Source organism: Gadus macrocephalus, chromosome 10 (genome assembly GCF_031168955.1).
Source record: "Gadus macrocephalus chromosome 10, ASM3116895v1".
NCBI classification, from domain to species: Eukaryota; Metazoa; Chordata; class Actinopteri; order Gadiformes; family Gadidae; genus Gadus; species Gadus macrocephalus.
The window spans coordinates 16,734,008-16,757,329 of NC_082391.1; the positions used below are offsets into that span (position 1 = coordinate 16,734,008).

Below are 23,322 nucleotides of genomic sequence, written 5' to 3' on the forward strand. Positions count from 1 at the left end.
CAAGAGTCAGGTCAAAGCATGACTGCCAAGAGTCAGGTTGAGACACACTTCACTCACCCAAACAAGTGAGCATTGTATTGCCTGGGAAAAAAGGGGAAGGTGCAGCAATGGTCCATGCCTTTGGCATCTGCCGTTTCACATGCCTTCAAATATGTGAAAGATAAAAGCTAGAACATGTCATGGTCTGACTTCTGGTAATCAATACAATGCAGAACTTCAAAAAATGAAAAGGTTCATAACATGGTAGAAAAAGCAACACCAGAGTTTGACACATTGAGATTTATTCAGAAAGAAATAATTTGTCTGCACCAACGTTTACACTTCCGCATGGCATCAATTTACAGGTCATAATGTTGATAATCAAATTGCTTATGCAAGTAAGCTAATACAAATATTGATGGCCAAATTTATACCCACTGACAGTGGGCCTTTCTACAATACATGGCAGATATCCAATTTGTTGCAGCAAGGCTATAGTTTCACAGAGGCAACCACGTCTCTCAGGAAGGGCTGGCGGACTGCAGTCGTTGAATAGTGGGGGCCTTCATGATTTTTCAGCTGCTGCAGCTTGCTTCTTTTCTTCCTCAATTTCTGTGAGAAATAGAAAATGGAAGTGATCAGTTTTACATACATTTACAGTTCAGCTTCGTTTTTAAGTGTCAATGCCAATTTCTGCTTTGATGCATTTAGGCCAAGATCAACAAAGTGGCTGATCATTGAGAAGATTAGAATTGCATGCATTGTCAGTTACAATCTAAACAGCTCCAGTGTTTCTTGCCGTTATTGTTGATTTCAATATGACACTGCTCAGGCAGCTGGGGTGACCGACATCATGCATTGGGCTCCCTCAAAAGCAGCTTAAGTTCACTCAATGGACTAAAATTAATGAATGTTTTTACTACGTTACCCAAGAAAATTATAAGCACAATGATAATTTAATTAGAGCGACTTCAACTGGTTTATTCCAATTGAAATCAAGCCTTCCAACTCAAGGCAGTTGATGTGTAGAAGGTGTGTGCCTTTTATTTTCTCTTCCTTCTAACGGGGTGTAAACAAGGATCAATTATGCAACTTTTGCCTGCAGGGTATACTTGGGCATGTATCAGCAGTAACGACGCAGTCAGTAATTCAACCACCCTTGGCCATAATAGCGGCCTTCGGCACGGAAGGAGAGGAGTTAACCCTTTCTAAACAGTACGGTGAGCATGGGAAAGATGTGTAGAAGATGTTGTAGAATGTGTTGCTGCGTCAAGTTTCCTTGTATACTTGGAACATACCTTCCTTGGTAGGAAGTTTGTTTTTTTCTTGGGTTTCTGACTTTTTCAGTGTGCTCTTGTCAAAGCATGGCACTTTATTGAGTGTTTCTTCCATGGTTGATAGCTGTTCAGACTTGGCTGGATTGCTGTTGGAAGAAGAACAGAAAGAATACAAAGCCAATTTAAAAAGGTAGTTTGAATAAAACTTTTTTACTTGTAGGACTCCAACTGTGTTTATAGTTGGTCTTCACCCTTACTTACAATAGCCTTTGGATTAAAGCGCAGACAGACTAAATGTTTAAAAAAAAAACGCTGCAAGAGACGGGCAACAGAAGACAAGCTACTAAATGATAGGGCGTCACCGTTACATCCCTATGTTGCTATGTACTGTGCATGCCCATACAGGTAAGACACACCTTCGTCAAAAAAAAAAAAATCCATCTGACCAGGAGTTATACAATAGAGACACTCAAGATAATTGCTTGCAGTGCTTTATGATCCATGCTGTTGGGTTGAACAAACATGTATAACACAATAAACAGGCATCCAGAGTATATTACTATTAGAATTATTGAGTGAGGTCAGGCTGAGGTGTATTGGGCCGTTTACCTACTTCTGCTTGAATATGCAATACACAGAAAATATAGGCCTACAGGTCATAAAATGTTTAGGCAGTGAAATGCATTTACCGAGAGGCCCGATAATGAAGTTGTTTGTCTAGTGGGCGAGGTCTTGAGTGATGTTTATTTTTTAAGGGACTGCCGTTAACATGCACCTTTTTCACCAATTACTATCGTCCTCAGCCATAACTACCACCTACGCCACCTTGGTGCGTCAACGTTATCTATTCATCGAACCAAAGTAAGACGTCGTGAAAAGATGAATGCTTACGCTTACAGAAGGACGGATAAGAAATCATCAAGTCATGATTAGACTAACGTCAGCTAGATTTCGAAATCAAGTAGCCATGACATATAGCTAGGTTGCATTGAAATGCAGCACAATTGTGAACATAAGGTTCTTCTCCCACTGACTCGACTAAAAATACAATTAATCTAGCAGACGTCAAACAACATGCAATGCCGTGAAGACAAGGGTCACATGACTTTAATTAAGGGTGTTACGTTCTTGCAAACAAATAGGCTATTCATTTTAAACAACTCAAACTCTGGGCACAAAACATCCTAGCTAACTGGTGCCGGTCCTAGTGCGTACTTCATTCCACAACTATATGAATAATGTTATAAATATCAGGATACAGTTATTTGGGCTTTTACCTGATGTAGAGGTGATTTCTTTAAGATGTCGAAAGTAGTGCGCCTGAATAATCCTTCCCAAGCCATGCGTTTAAATAGTGACAGCACGCCCTTCTACACGCCCACATAGAAAACAGTCTGCGAGATCCAATTGGGCGGTTCATTTATAGGTCGATTGTTATTGGATAAAAAAAGACTGTAAACGTAACGGGTCTTCTAACGGGATATTTAACACTCATTAGGCCTTCATATCTCTAACTGTCCTCACTTTTTCTGAATTGTATGTATACAAGCTACATATGTTAATGATGTTACGAATACATAATCTATCTGTGTTGGGTCTCTCTGCGAGTACTGCGAAGAGGGACTGATGTACATCAAAGGCACAGACAATCGATGGAGCTTGGGGAAGATCTAGCGGCCTAAAATGATATGACATCCATGCCGTGAATAAATTGCGATTAGCCACCGTGCATTGGCACTAGTCTGTCTTAATAATTATAATGCCAATTAAATTATCCTAATCCAAATAGGAAACCCAGGAACTTGATTAATATCCCATTTTTATTACGTGACTTTCTATTCATATATGGTCATTGCAATGCACTAATTAAGAGTTACTCAAATACAGGATAGAATATTTATTTGGTTTTAATACAGGATAACCTATCGTTTGGCATTTATCCTACATGTGTAGCATTTGGTTATTTATTTGTTTCTTTCTTACATATCAATATTTCTATAATGTGTAAACATACAATGTTGCCCCAATAGCATTAAATCAAATCACCTCACATTAACCTAATTAGACACCTTGAACGTTATTATCCTAAAAAGGTCTTTAGAACTATAGAACAGTAAAGCTGACCCACAACCACCAAGTTACCTTTCCTTTTTGTAACAAAAAACTGGTTCATTCAAATTAACTGGAATGAATGATAATGACAAGGCTTTGAGCTCCCGATGATATATTATATCTATCTATATAGGTATATATTAACAACTTCTGTCTCACAGTCTCATTGGTATATTCCGAAAATAGGTCATTGGCTACAGTGGTGAAGATAATGGCAGTGAGATTCATAAGAGAGAGGTTCCCTGAGAATTATGTTTCTTTCTTCTCATCATCGCGATGCACGCTTCTGCTGTTGGTCGTAGATGGCGGTGGTGATCCCCCAGGTGATGCATGAGCGCAGGATGACCAGCGAACCTCCTCGGTACAGCAGTGCCAAGCTCCGCTGGCGGGACGTCCACAGCTTCCTCCAACACGCCCTGACTGTTCCCGCCTCCTGCCCGCCCGCCCCAGCCTGCATAGTAGCCACCAGCACAGACAGCGGGTACAGAGAGAAACTGATGACCATGGAGGGCAGCGCTCCGGACAGGAAGGACGACGCGGTGGGAGAGAGCCCCTGCACCTCGCCCAGCGCTCGCAGTGGCCCCTTCAGTCCGAAGTAGAAGCAGCAGCCCAGAGAGTTCCTGGCCATGATGGGCAAAAGGGCTCTGTAGTAGCCCAAGGCCAGCTCCTCAGAGCTCAGCCGCACCAGAACGGTCTTCAGCGTGGGTAGACTGCGGTCGTTTTGTCCGTTCTGCAACATGTTTTGAACTCGCTCAAACGGGGTGAAAACCAGGGCCTCCACCAGTCCCGCCGCAAGCCCTGCAATGGCTGGGAGGGCGGAGAGAGGGACGACTTTGGCAGAGGAGGAGGAGGAGAGCTGACGGAGTAGGGTATCTTGGAGGCCATGCAGCAGCGCGCCGTTTAGGGTTCGCATTAGCAAAGGGGGTGTCACCCCCCTGTAGAGCTTCAATGCTCCTTCCTTTTTCAACTGTGCCACCGCCTCGATGATGGAGATGGTGTGGAGCTGTTGCCGGAAAACGGTCTTGTAGACAGGAAATACAGCTATAGTAGGCAGGGTGGAGAGCAGGCTGGAGGTACCTCCATGCAAGTAGCTCTGTAAACGAGAGACTGGCTGTGGTGGGGTCTTGTCCTCTTGTGTAGCATCCTGACCCCGCCCCATGCTGCAGAAGAATTCAATCACATATATACTATCATATTTACATTTCAGATGATGAAATAAATGTTGGCTATAAAGTAAATTACACAATATTGTTAATATTAAAGATAATAGCGAAATGACTGGCTAGGCATGATATTATGAAGGTCTAAGAGAACAGTTGTGCGATATTAGGCTATATAGTGATTAAATGATTCAGGTAAACTATACGAACAGTAATTAGATTTAAGGGTACTTACTCTGCGAGTGAAGGCCAATCGGTAAAACAAACCCGAACAAAATATATTATGTCGTAACTAGTCGTCCTTCTCCGTTACAAGTTGTCTCTTGGTAACACCTTGCATCATCATGTATTCAACAATTTTCATTGTAGGCATACTTACAGGTGAAAAATAACATATAGGCCCATCGCTTGAGTGAATTAAGATAACAATTTAGGTACACCTTTAACATTAGCTAATGCAGGACATAGGTCGGCAGCATGAACATCGGCAATTTAATCGTTAACCCCTTCCAGGCGGTTTGTCTTGCATCACCATTTGCTAAGGGTGCTGTTGCCGCATCGACCATTGGTGGTGCCATCCATCAATCGAAGACATAACGGTTACAACCTTGCGCGCAGTTTTGCTTTTTGCATCATAGTTTAGAAAATGCAGAATGCCATAAATACCATGATGCTGTACTACATTCGCATGTCGCAGTGTGCATTTCAGCATGCTTTTGTTTGGCCAAAATATCAGCACATCTCTTCCTCGTAAACAGGATGCATCTTGAGCTATGTTGATTTTAGAGCTATGTTGTCAGTTCCGGTGTGAACTGCACTATCCATCATCTTCTGCAGCTCACGGATGCGTTACTGCTGGGAATTGATGTACTTCATGCCGCCATGCTATCAGTTTATATTAACGGTGTAAAGTGTTTGCAAAATCATGACAACTGTGATCCCACATTTGTATCGTATGCTCTTTATGATTAACGTATTTTGATATGTAGTAGGCCATTTGGCTCAATCAGTAAGAGCCTTACATAGTTTCTGAATACGCACACGAAACACCCAACAGAAAAATAACTGGGTATATTCAATTGAAGGAAGCTCTAGCCGGCAGAGCATGCTGTAAGCCAACAGCACACATTATCGATTTTCTACCTAGAAGATGAATGGCAAACTGAACCCTCAGCAACACCACTCAACAAGTGCACCGTAACTCAACAGTCCTAGTTTTTACGTTCCTACTTTCTGGAAATATTGTTCCAAATAAATTAAAGAACTGGACTTCAAAATCCAGCGAGGGAAGAACACGTTTACCCCAAGTCAAAATATAAATGTCAAATCAAATCTTATTTTACCTTTATTTTTACCTAAAATAAAATGAACAAAACTCAGGACTGGGCATGTATTTAGCATTAATCATTGTCAAGTTTAATTGGTTGAAGGTACAGTTGAGGTAATATAAACAAAAAATGTTATCCAGAACAATGAGCCAAACCTAGCAACGTCTATACTTTGTATAGACCCTGGGAATATTCTTTTTTTTTTTACCTAGCTTCATACTGAACTTGTTGGGGACTGCATCTAGCAAGATTCAAAGTGTCTACCTTATCAACCCATAAAAATAATCCCTTTTTTAATTGGCCGAGAGATTTGATCATACTTTTCCTTGAATCACCCATCAAAAGGTTACCTTGTATATAGAGCCAAAGTAAACAATGTTCTTTTATTCCCCAGGTTATCTGCGTCTTAGCCTAAAGGACTTTTTATGGTTCCACGTTCCCGCAACGCAATGACCACGCAGACGCTTCGACGCAGTCGTAAACGTTTATGGTTCTGCGCCGGGTTTTGGTAAGCGGACCAATCACAGCCCTTGCTGCTGTGTCGCCTCGACAGAAGGTTACGATTTTTGGGAGGCGCACGTCCGGCCCTTGCGGTGGACGCAAGGAGGGTACACGAGGACGTAAGGGGTCCGTAACCCCCTTGCGTTGCGGGAACCATAAAAAGCCCTTAATGGATAACATTACTACGTGGAGACAAAAAAAAATAAAACCTACTTTCTTCTGAGGCACACTTGGTGAGTGGGGCTTCAGTTTGTAATGTAAACTAGATTTATTTAAACACATTCAACAACAAGCAAACAGTTGCCTTCAAACTAACCCAAAAATGCTGATATTTCCCAAAGCAATGTGAAAGGTCTAAACTGTGGCCATTGAACTTCAGTCTTTGTAACATTGCCACAACATTGTAACAGCTTTATTTTGGCCAAAAGCCTTATGCTGACCACTTGAACCAACAGGGGTGGGGGGTAAGGTATGTGCGTGCGCGAGAGATAAATGGATATATATATAATATTCAAATTTAAAAGGGCCGTAGACTTATTTCTAACAGGGCAATGGTGCCAGGTCAAAGTACTGTTGGAAGGAAGAAGAGAACATTCACAGTAGATAGACTTAATTCAGCCATACACAATTAAAACACCAGCCAAAATCTCTAGCTTGGAATCAATTGCTTTTTATATGCCCAAGGGTCCAGGCTAAAGGGTGGCTGCTCAAGAGGCCAAGTGGGACTTTTGTTAATGGAGTCCATATTAGCAACAGACATAACTGCTCAAATTGTGGTTTGATAGTTGGTTAGCAGCAGAGCTTTGATAATGGTTGTGTTTGGCCGGGGCAGATCATCCCTTTTATCTTATATTTGGTGCGACAGCGAAACGGCTGACAGGAGGGTGTGGGGTTACAAGGGGACGTGGCTGAACAGGTACGACACAGACTCTCCGTTGTGGGTCCTGCGGATGGCCTCAGCCAGGATCATGGAGATGTCAATCACCTAGAAAACCAGAGTGAGACAGAGTTAGCGTCACAATGCACAAAGAACCGGTTAGAATATAATGGATAATGTTGCTAGCGTTATGGCTTTTTGTAATTTATTGACTAGACTAGAGGTAGGAACAGTCTAGACTTGATAGTGTGTTGAGCATGCACTGTAGGGGGGAGGCAATGGAGACCGCTGACCTGTATCTTGTTGCAGTGCTTCATCTTCTCCTCCTGAGGGATGGTGTTGGTGACCACCACGGCTTCGAAGCAGGCATTATTGATACGCGAGATGGCCGGACCAGAGAAGATGCCATGTGTAAGAATGGCGTAAACCTTTGTGGCACCAGCGGAAATCAATCTGAAAAGAAAAGGGGGAAACAAAGAGAACGATTTGTTGAAACACAAATACCATTTAAACACTACTATATAATAGACTGGAATGCCGTTTGAGGATTCAGCAACAATTAGATGAATCCATCAAACATTCTTCCCAGGGGACACGGTTGTATCCATAGTAAACTTATATAATTAATAGGGGTGTGACGAGATCTCGTGCCACGAGATCTCGCGAGATTAAACTCGACGATATCACCCGTCGCGTTAAAAATCGGTCTCGCGAGATTTGTGATTTATCCAAACTTCTATTTGTCGCCTGTGGGGGCAGTAACGCGCCTTTGCTACATCTTACCTGCCAGAACCTAAAGAAGGAGAAGGAAAAGAGGAGAAGCAGGGGAAGCATCGAAAGCAGCCATAAGCTGTGTTCAAAATCGTTCCCCATCACGGATATAGTGTACTATATAGGGTGTTCGCCATTTTGTAGTGGTGTTCGAATTCTCAGTGGTTGATTTCATGCACTTAAAATACCCAAAATTTGAGTACATACGATGTAGCCTACATGTTACTCCTGTATACCACAATGCAATGCGGTGTTTTTCCGGAGAAGATGAGGCTGAATAACCGCGAAAACGAATACATTTAATAAAAGTAAATTTTTGGTACTTTGATTTGGTTTTGCACATAATATTGTTTGCACTTGAATTTAACTTTTATAAATTTTAGTTTTAGTTTCAATTTCATGCACGTAAAGTTATAATAAAAAAATTAAAAATGCATGCGCGACTTGGTTAAATAAATGTCTGTTGGTCCAGTCATATATTTTGTCATTGTAGTTTTCTTAAAATCTCATCTCGTTCTCGTGAACCCAATATCGTGTCTCGTCTCGTCTCGTGAGCTGAGTGTATCGTCACACCCCTAATAATTAATAAACAAGGGGTTTACTTGTCAGCAGCATGGCAGATCGTGCCACAGGTGTCGGCCATGTCATCCACGAGAATGGCGACCCGATCCTTCACGTCTCCGACCAGCACCATGCGGTCCACCTCGTTGGCCTTTTTCCTCTCCTTGTGGATCAGGGCAAAGTCCACGTTCAACCTGTCCGCTATCGACGTGACCCTGGCCAGAGGAAACAAAGGGAAAACATGCACACGTGAGCGGCTGAATAAAATCAACACCCACAGTTTGGTAGGATAAGGCCTCAAGTTGGGTGTGTGTGTGTGTGTGTGTGTGTGTCTTGCCCCAGGATGAGGCTCCCCAGGATAAGGCTCCCCACGGTAAAGGCTCCGTCTTGGGTGTGTGTGTTGCCCCAGGATAAGGCCTCAAGTTGGGTGTGAGTGTGTGTGTGTGTGTGTGTCTTGCCCCAGGATGAGGCTCCCCCTTGGGTGTGCCCCATGATGAGGCTCCACACGGTAAAGACTCCAACACTTGGGTGTGTGTGTTGCCCCAGGATAAGGCTCCCAAGGACAAGGCTCCCAAGGACAAGGCTCCCAAGGATAAGGCTCCACACGGTAAAGGCTCCAACACTTGGGTGTGTGTGTGTGTGTGTGTGTGTGTGTTGCCCCGCCATGGCACAGATAAGCAAGGCGGGTGCCGTTTCCAAAGTCAAGTCCGACAGATAGGGCTCAAGGACCCTCAACGGTCAAAATGCGCCAAACAAAATAAACACTGGCCCTGGCGTACCTCTTGGCTCCGCCTGCGTCGGGGGACACGATGGTGCAGTTCTTCCACTCGCTGATGTTCTCCTTGATCCACTTCAGCACGGCGGGCTCGGCGTACAGGTTGTCCACAGGAATATCAAAGAAGCCCTGGTTTCAGAACACAAGGGCAGAGGGCCACGGGAGTCAGGGAAACTGGAGCACGGTGTCATGTGGCAGGAAGCGCCGTGGTGCAGCCACGCTGAATACTGTCGTCGACAAGCATTCATGTCAAATAAAGGGTGAGTATTATGAGAGAATGAATTAGGGTGAGATGAAGTTTCACCGTTTGACCTGAACAAACAAGATTAATAGTTTGACAGACAAGCAGCCGGTATAAAAATATAACTGAGACTCAAGACAAAAAGGAGTAAAAATAAACAGGGAAGTTGTTACAACGAAGAGTAGAGTGTATTGATTTGAGCAACACAAGATGACGCAATTTATTGATACCATGGAAATTCATGAGTCACGACTCGAGTAGTGCTGACTCAATGTTCCTACTCTGTTGTCTTTTTACTTTATCATTGCTTAGTAATTAATTGTGAAATGATGCGTCATAATCTGGAGCCATTGTTGTGTTTCAAACTGCCATAGCGTCTCTTAGAGACATGGCAAAACAATATGCTTAATTGCGGCTCACCTATTATCACAAATCAGGATCATCTTAAATCTGATGGAAGACGAGCTCATATTTAGGTGAACAGGGCATTTGACATTTGGCTGTATAAAATACAGTTAAGGTTCAACTCGCAAGTTGAGTTTCTCGTTGGTAGAATATCTGTGGTGAAACTCAGTCCTTTCAGTTTCAGGTTGCACGACCAGGCTCTGTGCCGCCTCCCCACAGATGCCCTTCTATAACGTAGTAGGACTGCGCGATCCAAGAGGAGTGCTCACCTGTATCTGAGAGGCATGCAAATCCATTGTGATGATGTGGTCCGCCCCAGACACGGACAACATGTTGGCCACCAACTTTGCAGAGATGGGAGCACGGCTCTGCAATGACATGGATAACTTTAGTCACATGAAACAGTCACTAAATGACATGCTATCAACATATTATTTTATATGAAAATAATAATACAGCTGCTATTCTTACATACGGGCAGAATTTAATTCAAACCCATTTCCTTATTCTTTAAAATCTTAACAGGTGTCTACCATCATCGAAGATACGTTCATAACATAAAAACACCATAAAGCCATTTTGATGACACGCAAATCTATGTATCGCTATCACCAAATGACTATCGGCCCATAGATCTGCTGTGCCAGTGCATTGAGCAAGTGAAAGACTGGATGTGCCGAAATTTCCTTCAGCTAAATGAGGATAAAACAGATAATTGTATTTGGTGCTAAAACGGAAAGGCTTAAAGTAACCCAACACCTTCACTCTCTGTCCCTGAAAACCTCAATCAAAGCCAGAAATCTAGGGGTTATCATGGATTCTGATTTACATTTTCTCACAAAATCTGCATATTATCACCTTAAAAATGTAGCAAGACTTAGAGGGCTCATGTCCACCGAAGACTTACTCTAAGGAAGCTTCAGCTTGTTCAGAATGCTGCTGCTAGAGTTTTAACAAAGACCAAACAATTTGAACATATTACACCAATTCTTAAATCATTACATTGGCTTCCTGTAGGTCAGAGAATTGATTTTAAAATCATGTTGCTAACCTATAAATCCCTACATGGTTTAGGCCCAAAATATTTAACTGATATGCTTCCACTACATAAGCCTTCTAGAACACTTAGATCTTCTGAGACCTATCTGTTAATTATCCCCAGAGTAAACACGAAACATGGGAAAGCAGGATTTAGTTACTATGCAACAAATAGCTGGAATAAACTCCCTGAGGATTTAAGACTCGCCCCAACTCTGAGCACCTTTAAAACAAGATTGAAGACTTTTATGTTTGCTTTAGCTTTCTGCTAAATCTTAAATACTTTACCTTTATTTTACTAAAATGCCTTTTTAACTTCCCCTTTATTTTCTATTTTTACCAGAAAAATACATGATCTGATACCAGAGAGAAAGGTTGTATAAGGGTTAGAGTCCTGAGTTTGTTTGTTTGTATAAGGGTTAGAGTCCTGAGTTTGTATTTGTGTAAGGGTTAGAGTCCTGAGTTTGTATTTGTATAAGGGTTAGAGTCCTGAGTTTGTATTTGTATAAGGGTTAGAGTCCTGAGTTTGTTTGTATAAGGGTTAGAGTCCTGAGTTTGTGTCCAAGTTCTGTCTGGGTTAGAGTCCTAGAATCTGGATTGGAGTTCCAGAGAAAGGACCAAGTTCCTTTAGGTCGGGTTGTAGTCCCGACTTGGGTTCCAGGGAGACTGTTTATCCGATCTTAAATACATTGCACTTTCTATTTTACTCATTTCTTGCATATGTTTTCTTTTACTTATCTATTATTTTATTTTATTGTACGACAATGTTTATATGTGAAGCACTTTGAGTCTGCCTTGTGTATGAAAAGTGCTATATAAATAAAGTTGCCTTGCCTTGCCTAAAGGCAAGACAATAATTAATAAAGTAATCGCTAAATGGCAAATATTAACTTTGTTAATATTTGCTAAACAATATTAAGATTGTTTAGTAAGATACGTTTGTCTTAACATAACCCTGGATAGCTAAGATGGTACGCATGGAAAATGTTATAGAGATCCTGTTAGCGTGGCTAGTAGTCCATTTATATCATTGAATTGACCTTTAACCTTATCCCAAGATGTATGTTGGAAATCATTGTAGGGCAGACTTGAGGGCTAGGGAGCCATTTATCGATGTGTTTACTCTCTAGTTGCTGATATATATATTTTTTAGATAGTCTGCAATGAGGTACTGCAATGAGGTACTGGTCAATATTCACCATTTGCGGATATCTGACTTACAACATAATTCACTTTAAGCATGCCTTATAATGGATTCAGATCAGTTAAAATAGCACAAACAACCAATCATGGTCAGTTGGGACAAATGATCTGTTCGCTTGCATGGTTCAATGGTAAATTGGTATGAAGTATATGATTGTGATACAGGCCGTGTTTAATGGTGTGCAGTGGCTTAATGGCGTGAAAAAAGTAACTAGACAAATATCCCTCACCCCCACCTTGTCCTTCTTGTCTTGTCGGGCGTACGGAAAACAGGGGATGACGGCTGTGACCCTGGATGCTGAGGCGATCTTGCAGGCGTTAATCATTATGAGGAGCTCCATTAAATTATCGTTGATCTCCCCACAGCCACTCTGTACGATGTAGACATCCTCTCCACGCACACTCTCCCCTATCTCCACGCTGATGAAAGAGAGCAGATGGGAAATTCAACTATGTAAACTCTGACCCAGCCGTGAAACGAGAGAATAACATTTAAAAAGAATGTGTAGGAGGCCAGAGTACAGCATGTGTTCAACACCATGTGTGGACTACAAGCCCCAAGCGTCTTAGCGGGAACAACGTGACAACGCGTTCTCAACAAAGATCAAGTCACCAAATGTAAACCACGTCTGTTCACTGGTCACCATTACAAAACATCTAATATACAACAGATATCTTACCATGTCTCCTGGTTGCTGAATTTCTTCGTCACAACCTTTCCAAGTTCCAGTCCAAGGCGGTCAGCTATCTTTTGAGATAGGTCCGGATGCGAGCTGCCGCTGAATATCTTAATGTTGGGCATTTTGAAAAAAGCCTGGTGTGACTAAAACGTGGTAGTAGCCCTGTAAAGCTCTGTACAACTAGTGTCGATACGAGAATTTGTTCTGTTTGAAATTAATGAAAAGTTGATGGACTCTTGCGAGGTAAATATGTTGCCTACCTATCCACCATTATGCCTCACAATACGCGTGCGCATGTTGCTTATAGCGCGCAGCTTTCACTTACGTGGTGTCGTCATTGCGTCATCGCGTTTTCCATTCTCCGATTCTTTCCTACGTAACTTTTAACGTAGACCACTTGCGTCACAGTCACCGCCATATTGGAGAGGTATAGATGTGCTTGTAAACAAATACACGGAGGTGCTGCGATTTTCTGGATAAAATGCACGGTAATCTTAACATTTCGCAACCGATTTGAATTAGTCTTCTTTATTCGATGCTTTATAGCCTACTTGATATAATAAAAATGATAATTATATAATTTATCAATTGTGTGAATTAGTATGAATATTAAAACGACTCATTGTAATCAGTTGAGAAATGAAAACATTATAGTGCACTTTGTCCACAAAAACAGCAACTCGTGTCGGAGCATTCAATGCGGTACGGATAGATAAGCCTTCCTTAACCAGTTGCTACAGTCAGCTGGGTTGGTAGACTCAGAGCCATTTAGACAATTTTATACTCTAAATAGCTCTGGGTAAAATGATTTATCATCATACGCCCACTTGTGATGTCACCGGGCAGGGCAGATTTAAAACGGCTTCTTATGGTTCTTAATCACATTGACACCTGTCAGTGACACCTGTAAAATAGGGCCCTTTAGGAGTAGTAAGAGTGAAACGATGAGTAAAACGTTCTAGTTGGTAACAATTCTAATGATTAACACATGACAACACTCTGAAAATGTGTCTTCATATTTAAAAAGCGTAAAGATTATAGGTTTAATTGCAGCAACGATTATGGACTTTGTGTTGTTTTAAGGTGTAGTGAATCATGTTATTGAACAACACAAACCAAACACTGAGTCTTTAGAACCTTTTAAACCATATCTCAAAAATAGTCCCAGACGTCTGGATGCAGACGTCCATATTGAACTAATGTATTATTCAGGTGATATTTAGGCTTGTAAATCCACGTTAGTTCCTGAGCCGGTAGTTGATAGCCTACATCATGTCAGCTAACTGTAAAAAGTACCTTACTTTGCAGTTAGGTTAGGTGGCTCGAAGTGAGGTAGGCTGCTCACTGTAATGTCCTTTAATGTATGATATTCCTCATCATGTATTTGGATCAGGTCACGTTATCTGAAATGGTAGGCTATATCTTCAATATACTTTATTGCTATTAAAACATGAGTTACTTAGTACACAGACAGAAGAACACAGTAACCACAAGGTTGTTGACATTAAATAAAGACAAGGATGGAAAGGTGCACAGAAATAAACAGTTTGATGATAGGCCTATGAGAATGAAACAGAAATACCCACACAATCTGTTGAAGCAAATAAAATGATGATAACCACAAAAAACGTTTATCGTCATGTTAATAGAATATGGTACAGATGAAAAGACGTAGCCTACTATTATATATATAAAAATAAACATGTTCCATGCTTTATACTCATAGTATATCATTTAAAATATATGTTTTGCTATTAGCCACAGGGCCTCTATAAATAAATAACTCAGAGATTTTATTTTATAAAATAGTGAAGCGGTAGGATAAATTTATTAGTATTTGATGTTTTAAAAGTATTTCTCAGGCTCACAAATATTTTCTATATACATTTCTAGTATAGAATAATACATCTCCATGTACAATATCCACTGCAAAACATTGTCACAGAATTAACACCACAGCCTTCAATTTAGTGAATGCCTTTTCTTAAGAATTGGAAAATACTTTGTACAAAGTAATGGTACAATCCCTTTCAATTTGACCATTGAACTGTGACTTCAAAAGCCTCTGCGTATTGAGTGAAAGTACAGCAGATAAGGGAAATCATGCGGACCAGGAGGAAACAACAAAATGTTTAAGGAAAATAACAGCAAAGGGACTCCACACTGGCAAAAGAGTGTGGAACCATGATTCTGCTTTGAAACCAAGGCAGGAAATGCACCATATGAGTCCATGTTCTCCGTGGACACTTTTTTATTGAAATATCAAATGTAAAACACCAATCCCAGTCGGTAGAACATCAGTCTCTAATACTTTACACAACAAATTGTTCATTAGTTTTATATGTGAACTACAGTTTCACTTGGCACATCTGAAAGAGACAATCTGAATGTCAGAACTAGGTTTGTCAGAATCATTCTAAAATAAAATAAAACTATTTTAGATGAAACCACTTATTGTTTTATCAACCAACCATCAAATTAACCTTGGTTGCAGGTAAACCTTTGATCAAAACATGTAAGGGAAATTCTTAAGGAAACAAATGCATGTATGGTTGTGTATGTGTGCACCTAGTGTATATGTTAAATATATAAACATTTCCCTTCTTACAATAATTAACAGTTTATTGTCTTCACTAAGTGGAACTCATTCTTTTAACAGTGTATCCTGGTTTTTATCCAGCCTCTCTGTGCGGAATTATGATAACACGATAAGACAAAAAGAGGATCTCAAACATGAAACAGAGGTGTTAGTTTTATTAAAATACATAGAAAACTACTTTGTGTGATTCATAAATATTTGCTGCATTGCACAATCTATAACAGCACGTAGAGAGCATATAGGCCTATATATCTGAAAACCTGAATTAAACAAATTAACTGATGAAACCTGTCGTTCTGGAAATGAATCATGGGAAGTTCTCAACAGCAGCAAATATAAAGCACTGAACTATACAAAGAGATACAACTTCAGAGCTGATTCCGATTGCTGACCCAGATTGTTGAGACTATAATTAATGGCACAGAGCACTAATTGAGACGCTTGATTCCAGCGCTAAGGGTGCACATTAGCAAGTAGCCTTTTATTTTTTTTACCCTGACAAAGTAACTGCAGTTGGTGTTTTGCCTTTTTGGGCTCACAGCAGATGCAAATAAACTACACTGTAAATGCAGCTAATTTTCAATCAGTAGGTCTACTGTAGAAACGCAGCAGCAGTTAGCAACTCGGGTAGGCCTATAGCTACATTGTTGGCACAAAGCAGGTAGCTTTATACCCTGCACTTTGATCTACTAGTGGGAAGATTTTCGTCATAGATCAAATGTATCCCCAGCCTACTTGTCTTTTACCTTCTGAATAATATTGAGATTGCTTTGATAACGGTACATCCGACAGTACAGCCAAGACAGATCCCCATTTTCTTTTACAACAGTCAGGAAATTCCACAAACACATCACCATCCATAAAACCAATGCTTTGGACTAGCTAATTCACAGAAGTCGCTACTTGATAAGCTCTCTGCAGTATAATAGCCCAGAGCACATAATAATGTCTGACTATTTATTATATATTTTCTCTTTTAAATTAATTATTTTAAAATAATATTTTCACATATATTTTTTAACATAAAATTGTATATTATTTGCTAAGAAGGTACAAGTTAAATATACATTACATAGAAAATAGTATATCATATTCACTTTTTGAAGTATTTGAATGTGAAGTGAATAGCCCTGTGTCTACCGGTCCTTTATCCTTTGTGCATTAATCTCATATCTTTTCAGTTAAACCAAAAAATCCACTAGGCTTCCACAGTGCCTGTAAACATGAAGGGAAACAGCTGCATTGTAAATGTTATTTGATATGGATCTTAGCACATCTTTAAAAAATGTAAACAATAAATAAGTGATGATGTTGATCTGGGCTAGCACCCTCCAATACACTTGAATGTCCACTCTAATTTTAATCTTTACGGAGTGGGTAATGTCTTGATGGGTCGAGTGAGAGAGCTCATGTTACTAGTGCTGCAAATTTGAGGGCTCATGGTTTTCGATGGGAGGCTGCTTGAATGTCCCATTGACTCCTCTGCTGCGCGTAGAAGCAAAGTATAGTTGATAGCCACTTCTTCAACCTTTCTTAGCAGCTGTAGCCTTTGATTCTCTGAGCGCACACCTCGGACCAGCTTGATAAAGGTCTGAGTCAGGTCACACAACACCTGAAAGCTAGCCGTTACCACAGCAAGCATACGTGTCGGGCTCTTCTCGACACTTGCCACTCGTCGGCAGGATGCCCGGAACTCTTTAAAACGCAATGCTAGCTCTTGCTTGTACTCATTAACCCGTAAAGGCTGAAGACGGGCCTCTCCTTCAGCTTGTGGACTGTTAGCGCACTGCCGAAGGATAGCTAACAGCTCGTTAGCATCCAGCTGGGCGTTCAGAAAGCCATCAGGCAGGGAAAATGTCTTCCCCTGCAGAGCCTCGACTCGGGCAAGGCTCCCCTCCAATGTTCCACAAGCTCTTAGGTCGATTTCCTGTGTTTCAGGTTCTTCTTCTTCCAGTTCCTCTTCTTCGGCACTACAGTCTTCTGCATTGAGGACCTGGAGAGTTTTGCTGACTATGGGTAGGCTGCGTGAATCAATCTGCATTCCTGGTAGAATCTGAAGGGGGATAGAGTATGAGAGCTCATCCTTCTCACTGCTTTCATCTGCTGCCTCACATTTTCTGTAGCAGAAACAGAATGAACAACACTTTTCCCTATCGTCACTATCTTCACTTGGTATGGTGAGTAGCACCTCATTAGGCCCTTCTCTACTTTCACGTAAAAGCTCCTCGCCCTGAATGAAGAACACACCCTTTTTCCCCTTCCCCTCTGCTTGGTGAGCTTGGGCGTGGACAGGCTCAATAGGCGTCGGAAGCCTCAGTCCTGTGGCCCTCACTCTTTCCATTTCCTTCTCAAGACTCTTTGCTTTTGGTTTGACCTCAGCATATACGGGTGTGCTGGAGCTGTTGTCCACCTCTCCAATGCTGTAGCGCCTCTGAAGCTTCTTATACTGTGGTGCTCCCATGCAGTCTGTTTGAGAGGTGCAGGTAGGCAAGCAGGACGCCTGCTCCCCTCTGGGCTCTCTAGACTCGAGGCTGGTAGAGCGGATTCTGGTGGTCTTCAGCTCTAGGGTCTGCGGCCTCCGTGTACTGCCTTGACTGTGAGGGGCTTTTGAGACCGCGGGGGGGGTTTTGGAGGCGTTCCTCTCTCTGCCTCTTTGGGATATTTCTGTTGTGGAGCCGACCGGCGTGTCAGGGAGACGCATGCCTCTGCACATTCTCTTGCAGTCACAACTGCGACGTTGCTCCCGAGAGATACCTGGGGCCTTCAAAACGGGACTGGTGCGAAGTTGACATGCGCAGGGTGTACCTGAAGGTACAGGTGAGGACCCCTGGGGCAGATACTCTGCTTGGGACGACTTGGGCTTCAAAAGCTCTTCTAGAAACTCCAGCTCATACTGCCGGACCTTCTGCAGCTGAGCCCTTCGCTCGTCTGTCTCCCGCCGCATTCTTGCTGGGAATGTCGCTGACAGCAGGCTTCTAAAGCTTAGGAATGGGGCACTACGATGTGACTTCCCCTTACCACTGCTCGGCTTCTTTGAGTCACTGGCTGGTAGGGTGGAGACCTTGTCTACAGAGGAGCTGGGTTGTGTCGGGTCATCCAAAATAGGTAAAGACTTTTGCGGGGGACATTTCTGTTGCTCAGGATGTGCTTTGCTCTGGGACCCCTCTGCTTTATCCTCTGCTGCTGTTTTTTTGTCACCCGTCTCTGCTTTCACTGGCTTGTGAGGGGAGTACTTTGTTTGGACCTTAGGGCTGCATTTAGACAAAATGGGGTCTGCTCCTCCCAGCCGTACTGACACATCTTTGCTATTCGTCAGCTGCAGAACCTTGGCCTGTAGACGTTCATCATCTGTGGGGGATGAGGATTGAAATACTACCATCTTCTGAATGTGTGGATCTTTGACTCTGAGCTGAGGCCCAGGCTCCGCCCGTACTGGGCATGTGCAGAAAAGATCATCGATTGGTAGAAGTTCTTTAGAGCTTGAAGGCTTAATGGTCTCACTACAGGCAGTCTTGGCATCCTGGCACATGTTTTTTAGGGAGTTCTGGTTGGAGGCATTTATGTCCACAGTAAAAAGGATAGGTAAGGCTTTGGCGGTGGATTCATTACTCGTAGGTGCAGTTAATTTACCCTTGATGCTTTCAGGAATCTTGTGACTCTTTTTTTCCACCGCCAAATTGGATAACATCTGATCCTTACTCCCTTGGACTTGAGATGGTGGATCTGACACTTTGGGTTCTCTGGCTGACTTAGAAGGTGGCTCAGCAGAATGTCCTTTGGTGGATTCCTCTTTTGATTTCAGCTCTTCAGTCTTTGACTCACTTGGACTAGGTTTTGGAGCGCTTACCGGTTCCCCAACAACACTAAGCTCTGACGTCTTTTGACTTGGATTGACTTTTAAAGGTACAGTCTTGCTGAGAATCACTTGTTTAGGAGGGCATCCACCACGGATTTGACCCAAAGAGAAAGCCCCAGTCCCTATGGTTTGAGCTGTACAGCCGGGAATGGCCAGAGGGAAGTCCCGCCGGCAAAAGATACGCTCCTTGTTAATATGATGAGCCAGTAGATAAGCTTGGTTCTGATGCTGCTTCATGGCAGACATCATCTCAGAGACGTCCGTCAACTCTGAGGAGTTTGTCTCATGGCCCGAGTCCAAAGAAGACTCAGGTGTAATGGCAGCTAGCACGATCAGTCCTGTTGAAGAAGAAAGCACAGCACTGTCAGAGTAATAGGGATGAATAACAAAGCAGTTATTATCAGAGAGCATCTTTCTAAAAACACTTTAATTCACTAACGACCCTGTTGATATTGATTTAGATATTATGCTAATTATGCTATTATATGTATTTATTTATTATTATATGTAGCTTATTAACTTTTTAAAATTTTAATTGCAATTTACAGCATGTGAGGGTGCTTTTTGGGATATACAAATATTGCTTCCAGTGTTCTTATTATGATTAAAGCTTACTCAAACCAAACATTAATCTCATGAGGTAATTTCCAATGACTTGAACAACGTGCCGCTGTTTATAACCCATTAATTAAACAAATATATACGTTTTAGAAATTACAAATGCATATTTGTTGACTACATCAAACAATGTAATACATATACAAAACTAATAGGAGTTTAAATGCAATGTTAAATAATGTAATTCAAATGTAACCCTGTATGTACTGCTGATTAGTCTGAGCGTAAAATTAGGATCTTGGCGCGAATCAGTCTTTTGACCTGCAGTCTGCGTGGGCTGCTGGGGGTGATGGGGGTAGTCTTCAGACGCTGCCAAAGCTTCTAGGGCTTGCAAAGTGGAAACGAGAGCATCATCAAGCTCCTGGGCATGATCCCGCACTGTTCTGGTGGCCACGTTATCAATCAGTGTAACAGGCACGTCTTCCTTGGCCTTGGCCACCTTCCCAGGGGGGGCAGCGGCCGGACTGGGCGTAGCACGTTTCTTCTTTCCTCTTTTAGCGTCGTCCTCATCTGAACTGTTGTCTCTAAACCCCGGAGGCGGGGCGGCGATAGCAGATGTTGGCGGTTGCAGCTTCCCCGCTCCGAGGTCTGCTTCCTCATCCTCCTCTTCGTTTCCTGGCGGAGGAATAGCCATGAGGTCAACAGCCCCACCCCCGTCCCTGGACGCGCAGGCGGAGGAGCAGTGCTTCCCAGAGCTGCCGCAACCATTTAATACAGGTGACAGGCCCTCTGCTCTAAGCCGAGCTTTGCACGAGTCACAGAAGTATCTCATGGCTTTCTGCGATTGACTCATCGTTTGAGCTCGGATTCTAAAAGAGGAATTATCTAGTACGGCATTCTCCACAGCTCCAGCGATTTCCTCCGAGCTCTGCAGGGTTGGGTCAGACTTAGTGCGCGGCCTCTCTGTGGCATCCTGGGAAAGGAAGTTCTCATTGATGTCCATGTCAGCTTCAGCCTGCGTCTGGATCTCCTGCATCTGCCGCTGTTCCCGGAGGTGGACGTGACACAGGCCCAGGTGCTGGGGCTCTGCAGGCACTAGGGCCCTGGAGGGCCCTGGATCCCTGTGCGAACCGTCCCGTTCCTCTCCCCGTCGCCCTGAGCTGGATGAGCCAGAGGCTGCTGAGCGCGGATGGGCATGGTGAGAGCCTCTGTAATCTAGGGATAGAAGTGTCAGAGCACATGAGTGTTTGAGGATTTATGAACCACTGGGGGGTGAAGCAGATCTTGACGGGCAAGCGGAGGTTTTGCTGCCGGGGGTCACATGAGGCGTTGTTAATATTTCAGAGATGGATGCTGAAGGTTGAAGCGCTGTTTGAGATTGCAAGGTTAGATTCAGGTGAAATGTGATGAGATTGAGATTGAGGAAGGTTTAAGATGGTGGCAGATTGAAGAAACGTTAAAAATGCTGGGACAGAACTGTTCATGAGTATGCATGGTGAAAATCTACAGAGGGTTACCATCCCAATGAATAAGAGAGGACAGCATCTCCTTTTTCCAAATCAAGATGGAGATGAGAGAAGAGACAGCAGAGGGCGCTATGGGATGGTTGGTTCCATGGTGATCTGGTTGCAGCCGTGGGTGATTTCACTCCATGTACAGATGGGGAAGCAGGCTTATGTCCAAGTCGATTTAATGTAGATGGAAGGATGCTTTACACGGCCAGACTGACAATGAGATAAAACAGTGGAGTAAAGCTATTTGTAGCAGTAAGTTACAGAACCAATATTGAGATTAAAAAATCATATTCACAGATTCCATTTCCTACATTCTCCCCTATTCATGCATATATTTTACGATCAATAAATCCAGATATATTTTGTTATCAATGCAGAAGAAGAAATTGTTACACACCTGCTTTGGTCAGGTGGGAGTGACCAGGTGCGCGGAAGTAGATGGTCCGCTTGGGGTCTACAAACAGCTTGTAGTAGCCAGATATGAGACAGGCAAAGTTGCTGGCTTCGGGCCACTCCATCAGCAGCACCAGGGGCTGTGGGGGGTGGCAGGGTGGGGAATTAGGAGACTATTTAGGGGACAGGCAATCAGCATTGCCTGCTCTTGTCATAACACGTCAAAATCAAGGACTGTATTATTAGAATCATGCAGTCAACAACAGTGAAGCATATGATGCTCATAAAAACGTTTTTTTTTGTTGCTCATTTCCTTGTGTGTGTTTAAAACAAGCTTCTGGTGGTTTTCTTGTTCTTTTTCATCAGAGGTGCTGATACCTTTGCCTCGTGGATGGACACCTCCACCCGGGCCACACCCTGGTTCTCTCGATGGAGCTGGACCTTGGACACGCGGCTAAACTCGGAGAGCACCGTGGTCAGATTGTTCTTGAGGTCGATGACGTGGCTGATCCCATGACGGGGGCCCACCAGCAGAGTGGTGGCCGACTGCTTCTCATCCTAGCGTGGGAAAACAAAAGGCTGAGTTACAGGTTTTCGAGTACGATATCAACATCCCAAACCTGTCAAGCTTTACTCTAAGCGATGTTATTCTGGATGATTCCTAATACACAGGACTAATATAGATGCAGACAATAGTTACCAGTCCAACAGTGTGAAACAGCAATCCGCCGAAAGGTGGAAGGTCATTGAGAACTCGCATGTACTGCAACTTCCCCTGGAGCGGGGGAACCTAGAGGGGAGGTGAATCATTTTCATTTATTTTGTATTTAACCTTTACTTATCCAGGTAGAACACATTGAGATTTAAAATATTTCCCCCCAACGGTGACCTGTAAAATAGTATAATGAGAGATAAATGACCTAAGGTATGGACTATTATTTGTCGTGTGCTATGCGTACACTTGGGGGCACTGTTGAGCTACATTGACGTCTTGGTCAGCCTTTATATATTTCACGGTCCAAGCCTCCCGTCAACAGAAACGGTGTGTTGCTTAAGATAACATCCAACCATTACTCACACATATTTACAAAATGGCATTCGAATAAAATGTAAGCGTTAGTAGAGGGTAAAGTTTAAGATCCCCAGATAACTCAGACCTGCTCCGATGCGATACAGCACTAAACATGCCATCTTAGGGGGTGAGGCCGGCCGGGTTATGCTATCTTAGAGGTGAATAATGAGAGGGGAGAGGTGGTGGAGTGGGGACAGGCGGCACCTTGTTTCCTGATGGCGGTGGATGCTGATAGGTCTTGAGCAGTTGAGATAAGCTCTTGCAGACATTCTTTTCCTTCACAGTGGGCAACAGCGTGAGGGGAAGGAATGGCTCCAGACCCCACTCTTTCCTTCAGAAAGGAAACAATAATGAGCCAAATGGGAGAAGGAGATGAGACGGTAGAATTGACTGGAAGAAGATTCTTCCGGAACACCCTAGTC

The 23,322-nt window shown here is 42.8% G+C and overlaps 4 protein-coding genes and 1 long non-coding RNA gene across 10 annotated transcripts in view; 1 reads left to right on the forward strand and 4 right to left on the reverse strand.

The window, feature by feature from the left end:
• Positions 1–264: 264 nt before the first annotated feature.
• The window catches only part of LOC132465947 (thymosin beta-11-like), a 28,632-nt gene continuing 5,574 nt past the window's right edge, over positions 265–23,322 (reverse strand). Inside the window, exons 2-4 of the mRNA XM_060062895.1 lie at positions 2,534–2,554; positions 1,278–1,402; positions 265–591 (exon numbers count right to left, since the gene is read on the reverse strand). Coding sequence (XP_059918878.1) covers positions 545–591; positions 1,278–1,371 — 141 coding nt within the window. The 5' untranslated portion in view covers positions 1,372–1,402; positions 2,534–2,554 and the 3' untranslated portion in view covers positions 265–544. The remainder of the gene's footprint in view (positions 592–1,277; positions 1,403–2,533; positions 2,555–23,322) is intronic.
• LOC132465945 (solute carrier family 25 member 53-like) lies at positions 3,059–5,300 on the reverse strand. Its single transcript, XM_060062893.1, has 2 exons — positions 4,764–5,300; positions 3,059–4,528 (listed from the first exon to the last, which is right to left on the reverse strand). Exon 2 carries the CDS (start codon positions 4,525–4,527, stop codon positions 3,637–3,639), a length of 891 nt encoding a protein of 296 aa, XP_059918876.1. The 5' UTR covers position 4,528; positions 4,764–5,300; the 3' UTR covers positions 3,059–3,636.
• Positions 5,922–13,230, reverse strand: LOC132465944 (ribose-phosphate pyrophosphokinase 1). Of its 3 annotated transcripts, none has more exons than XM_060062892.1 (8): positions 12,909–13,230; positions 12,465–12,648; positions 10,257–10,355; positions 9,346–9,470; positions 8,608–8,781; positions 7,528–7,687; positions 6,732–7,342; positions 5,922–6,682 (listed from the first exon to the last, which is right to left on the reverse strand). In XM_060062892.1, exons 1-7 carry the CDS (start codon positions 13,028–13,030, stop codon positions 7,250–7,252), a joined length of 957 nt encoding a protein of 318 aa, XP_059918875.1. In that variant the 5' UTR covers positions 13,031–13,230; the 3' UTR covers positions 5,922–6,682; positions 6,732–7,249. The 3 variants fall into 3 exon arrangements, with proteins under 3 accessions (XP_059918875.1, XP_059918874.1, XP_059918872.1); XM_060062891.1 differs by having other exon boundaries at positions 12,459–12,648; positions 12,909–13,224; XM_060062889.1 differs by having other exon boundaries at positions 5,922–7,342; positions 12,459–12,648; positions 12,909–13,224.
• On the forward strand, positions 9,053–10,305 carry LOC132465948 (uncharacterized). The gene is made up of 3 exons (XR_009527715.1): positions 9,053–9,074; positions 9,158–9,601; positions 10,166–10,305. It is a non-coding gene; the product is annotated as an uncharacterized LOC132465948 (long non-coding RNA).
• The window catches only part of frmpd3 (FERM and PDZ domain containing 3), a 43,533-nt gene continuing 34,538 nt past the window's right edge, over positions 14,328–23,322 (reverse strand). For 2 of the 4 annotated variants that reach the window (XM_060062878.1, XM_060062881.1), the window contains 6 exons: positions 23,105–23,231; positions 22,529–22,618; positions 22,207–22,386; positions 21,833–22,001; positions 20,243–21,136; positions 14,328–19,701 (listed from right to left, as the gene is read on the reverse strand). In XM_060062878.1, the coding sequence (XP_059918861.1) occupies positions 16,874–19,701; positions 20,243–21,136; positions 21,833–22,001; positions 22,207–22,386; positions 22,529–22,618; positions 23,105–23,231 (4,288 nt within the window). In that variant the 3' untranslated portion in view covers positions 14,328–16,873. The remainder of the gene's footprint in view (positions 19,702–20,242; positions 21,137–21,832; positions 22,002–22,206; positions 22,387–22,528; positions 22,619–23,104; positions 23,232–23,322) is intronic. The other 2 variants (XM_060062879.1, XM_060062882.1) reach the window with 2 other exon arrangements.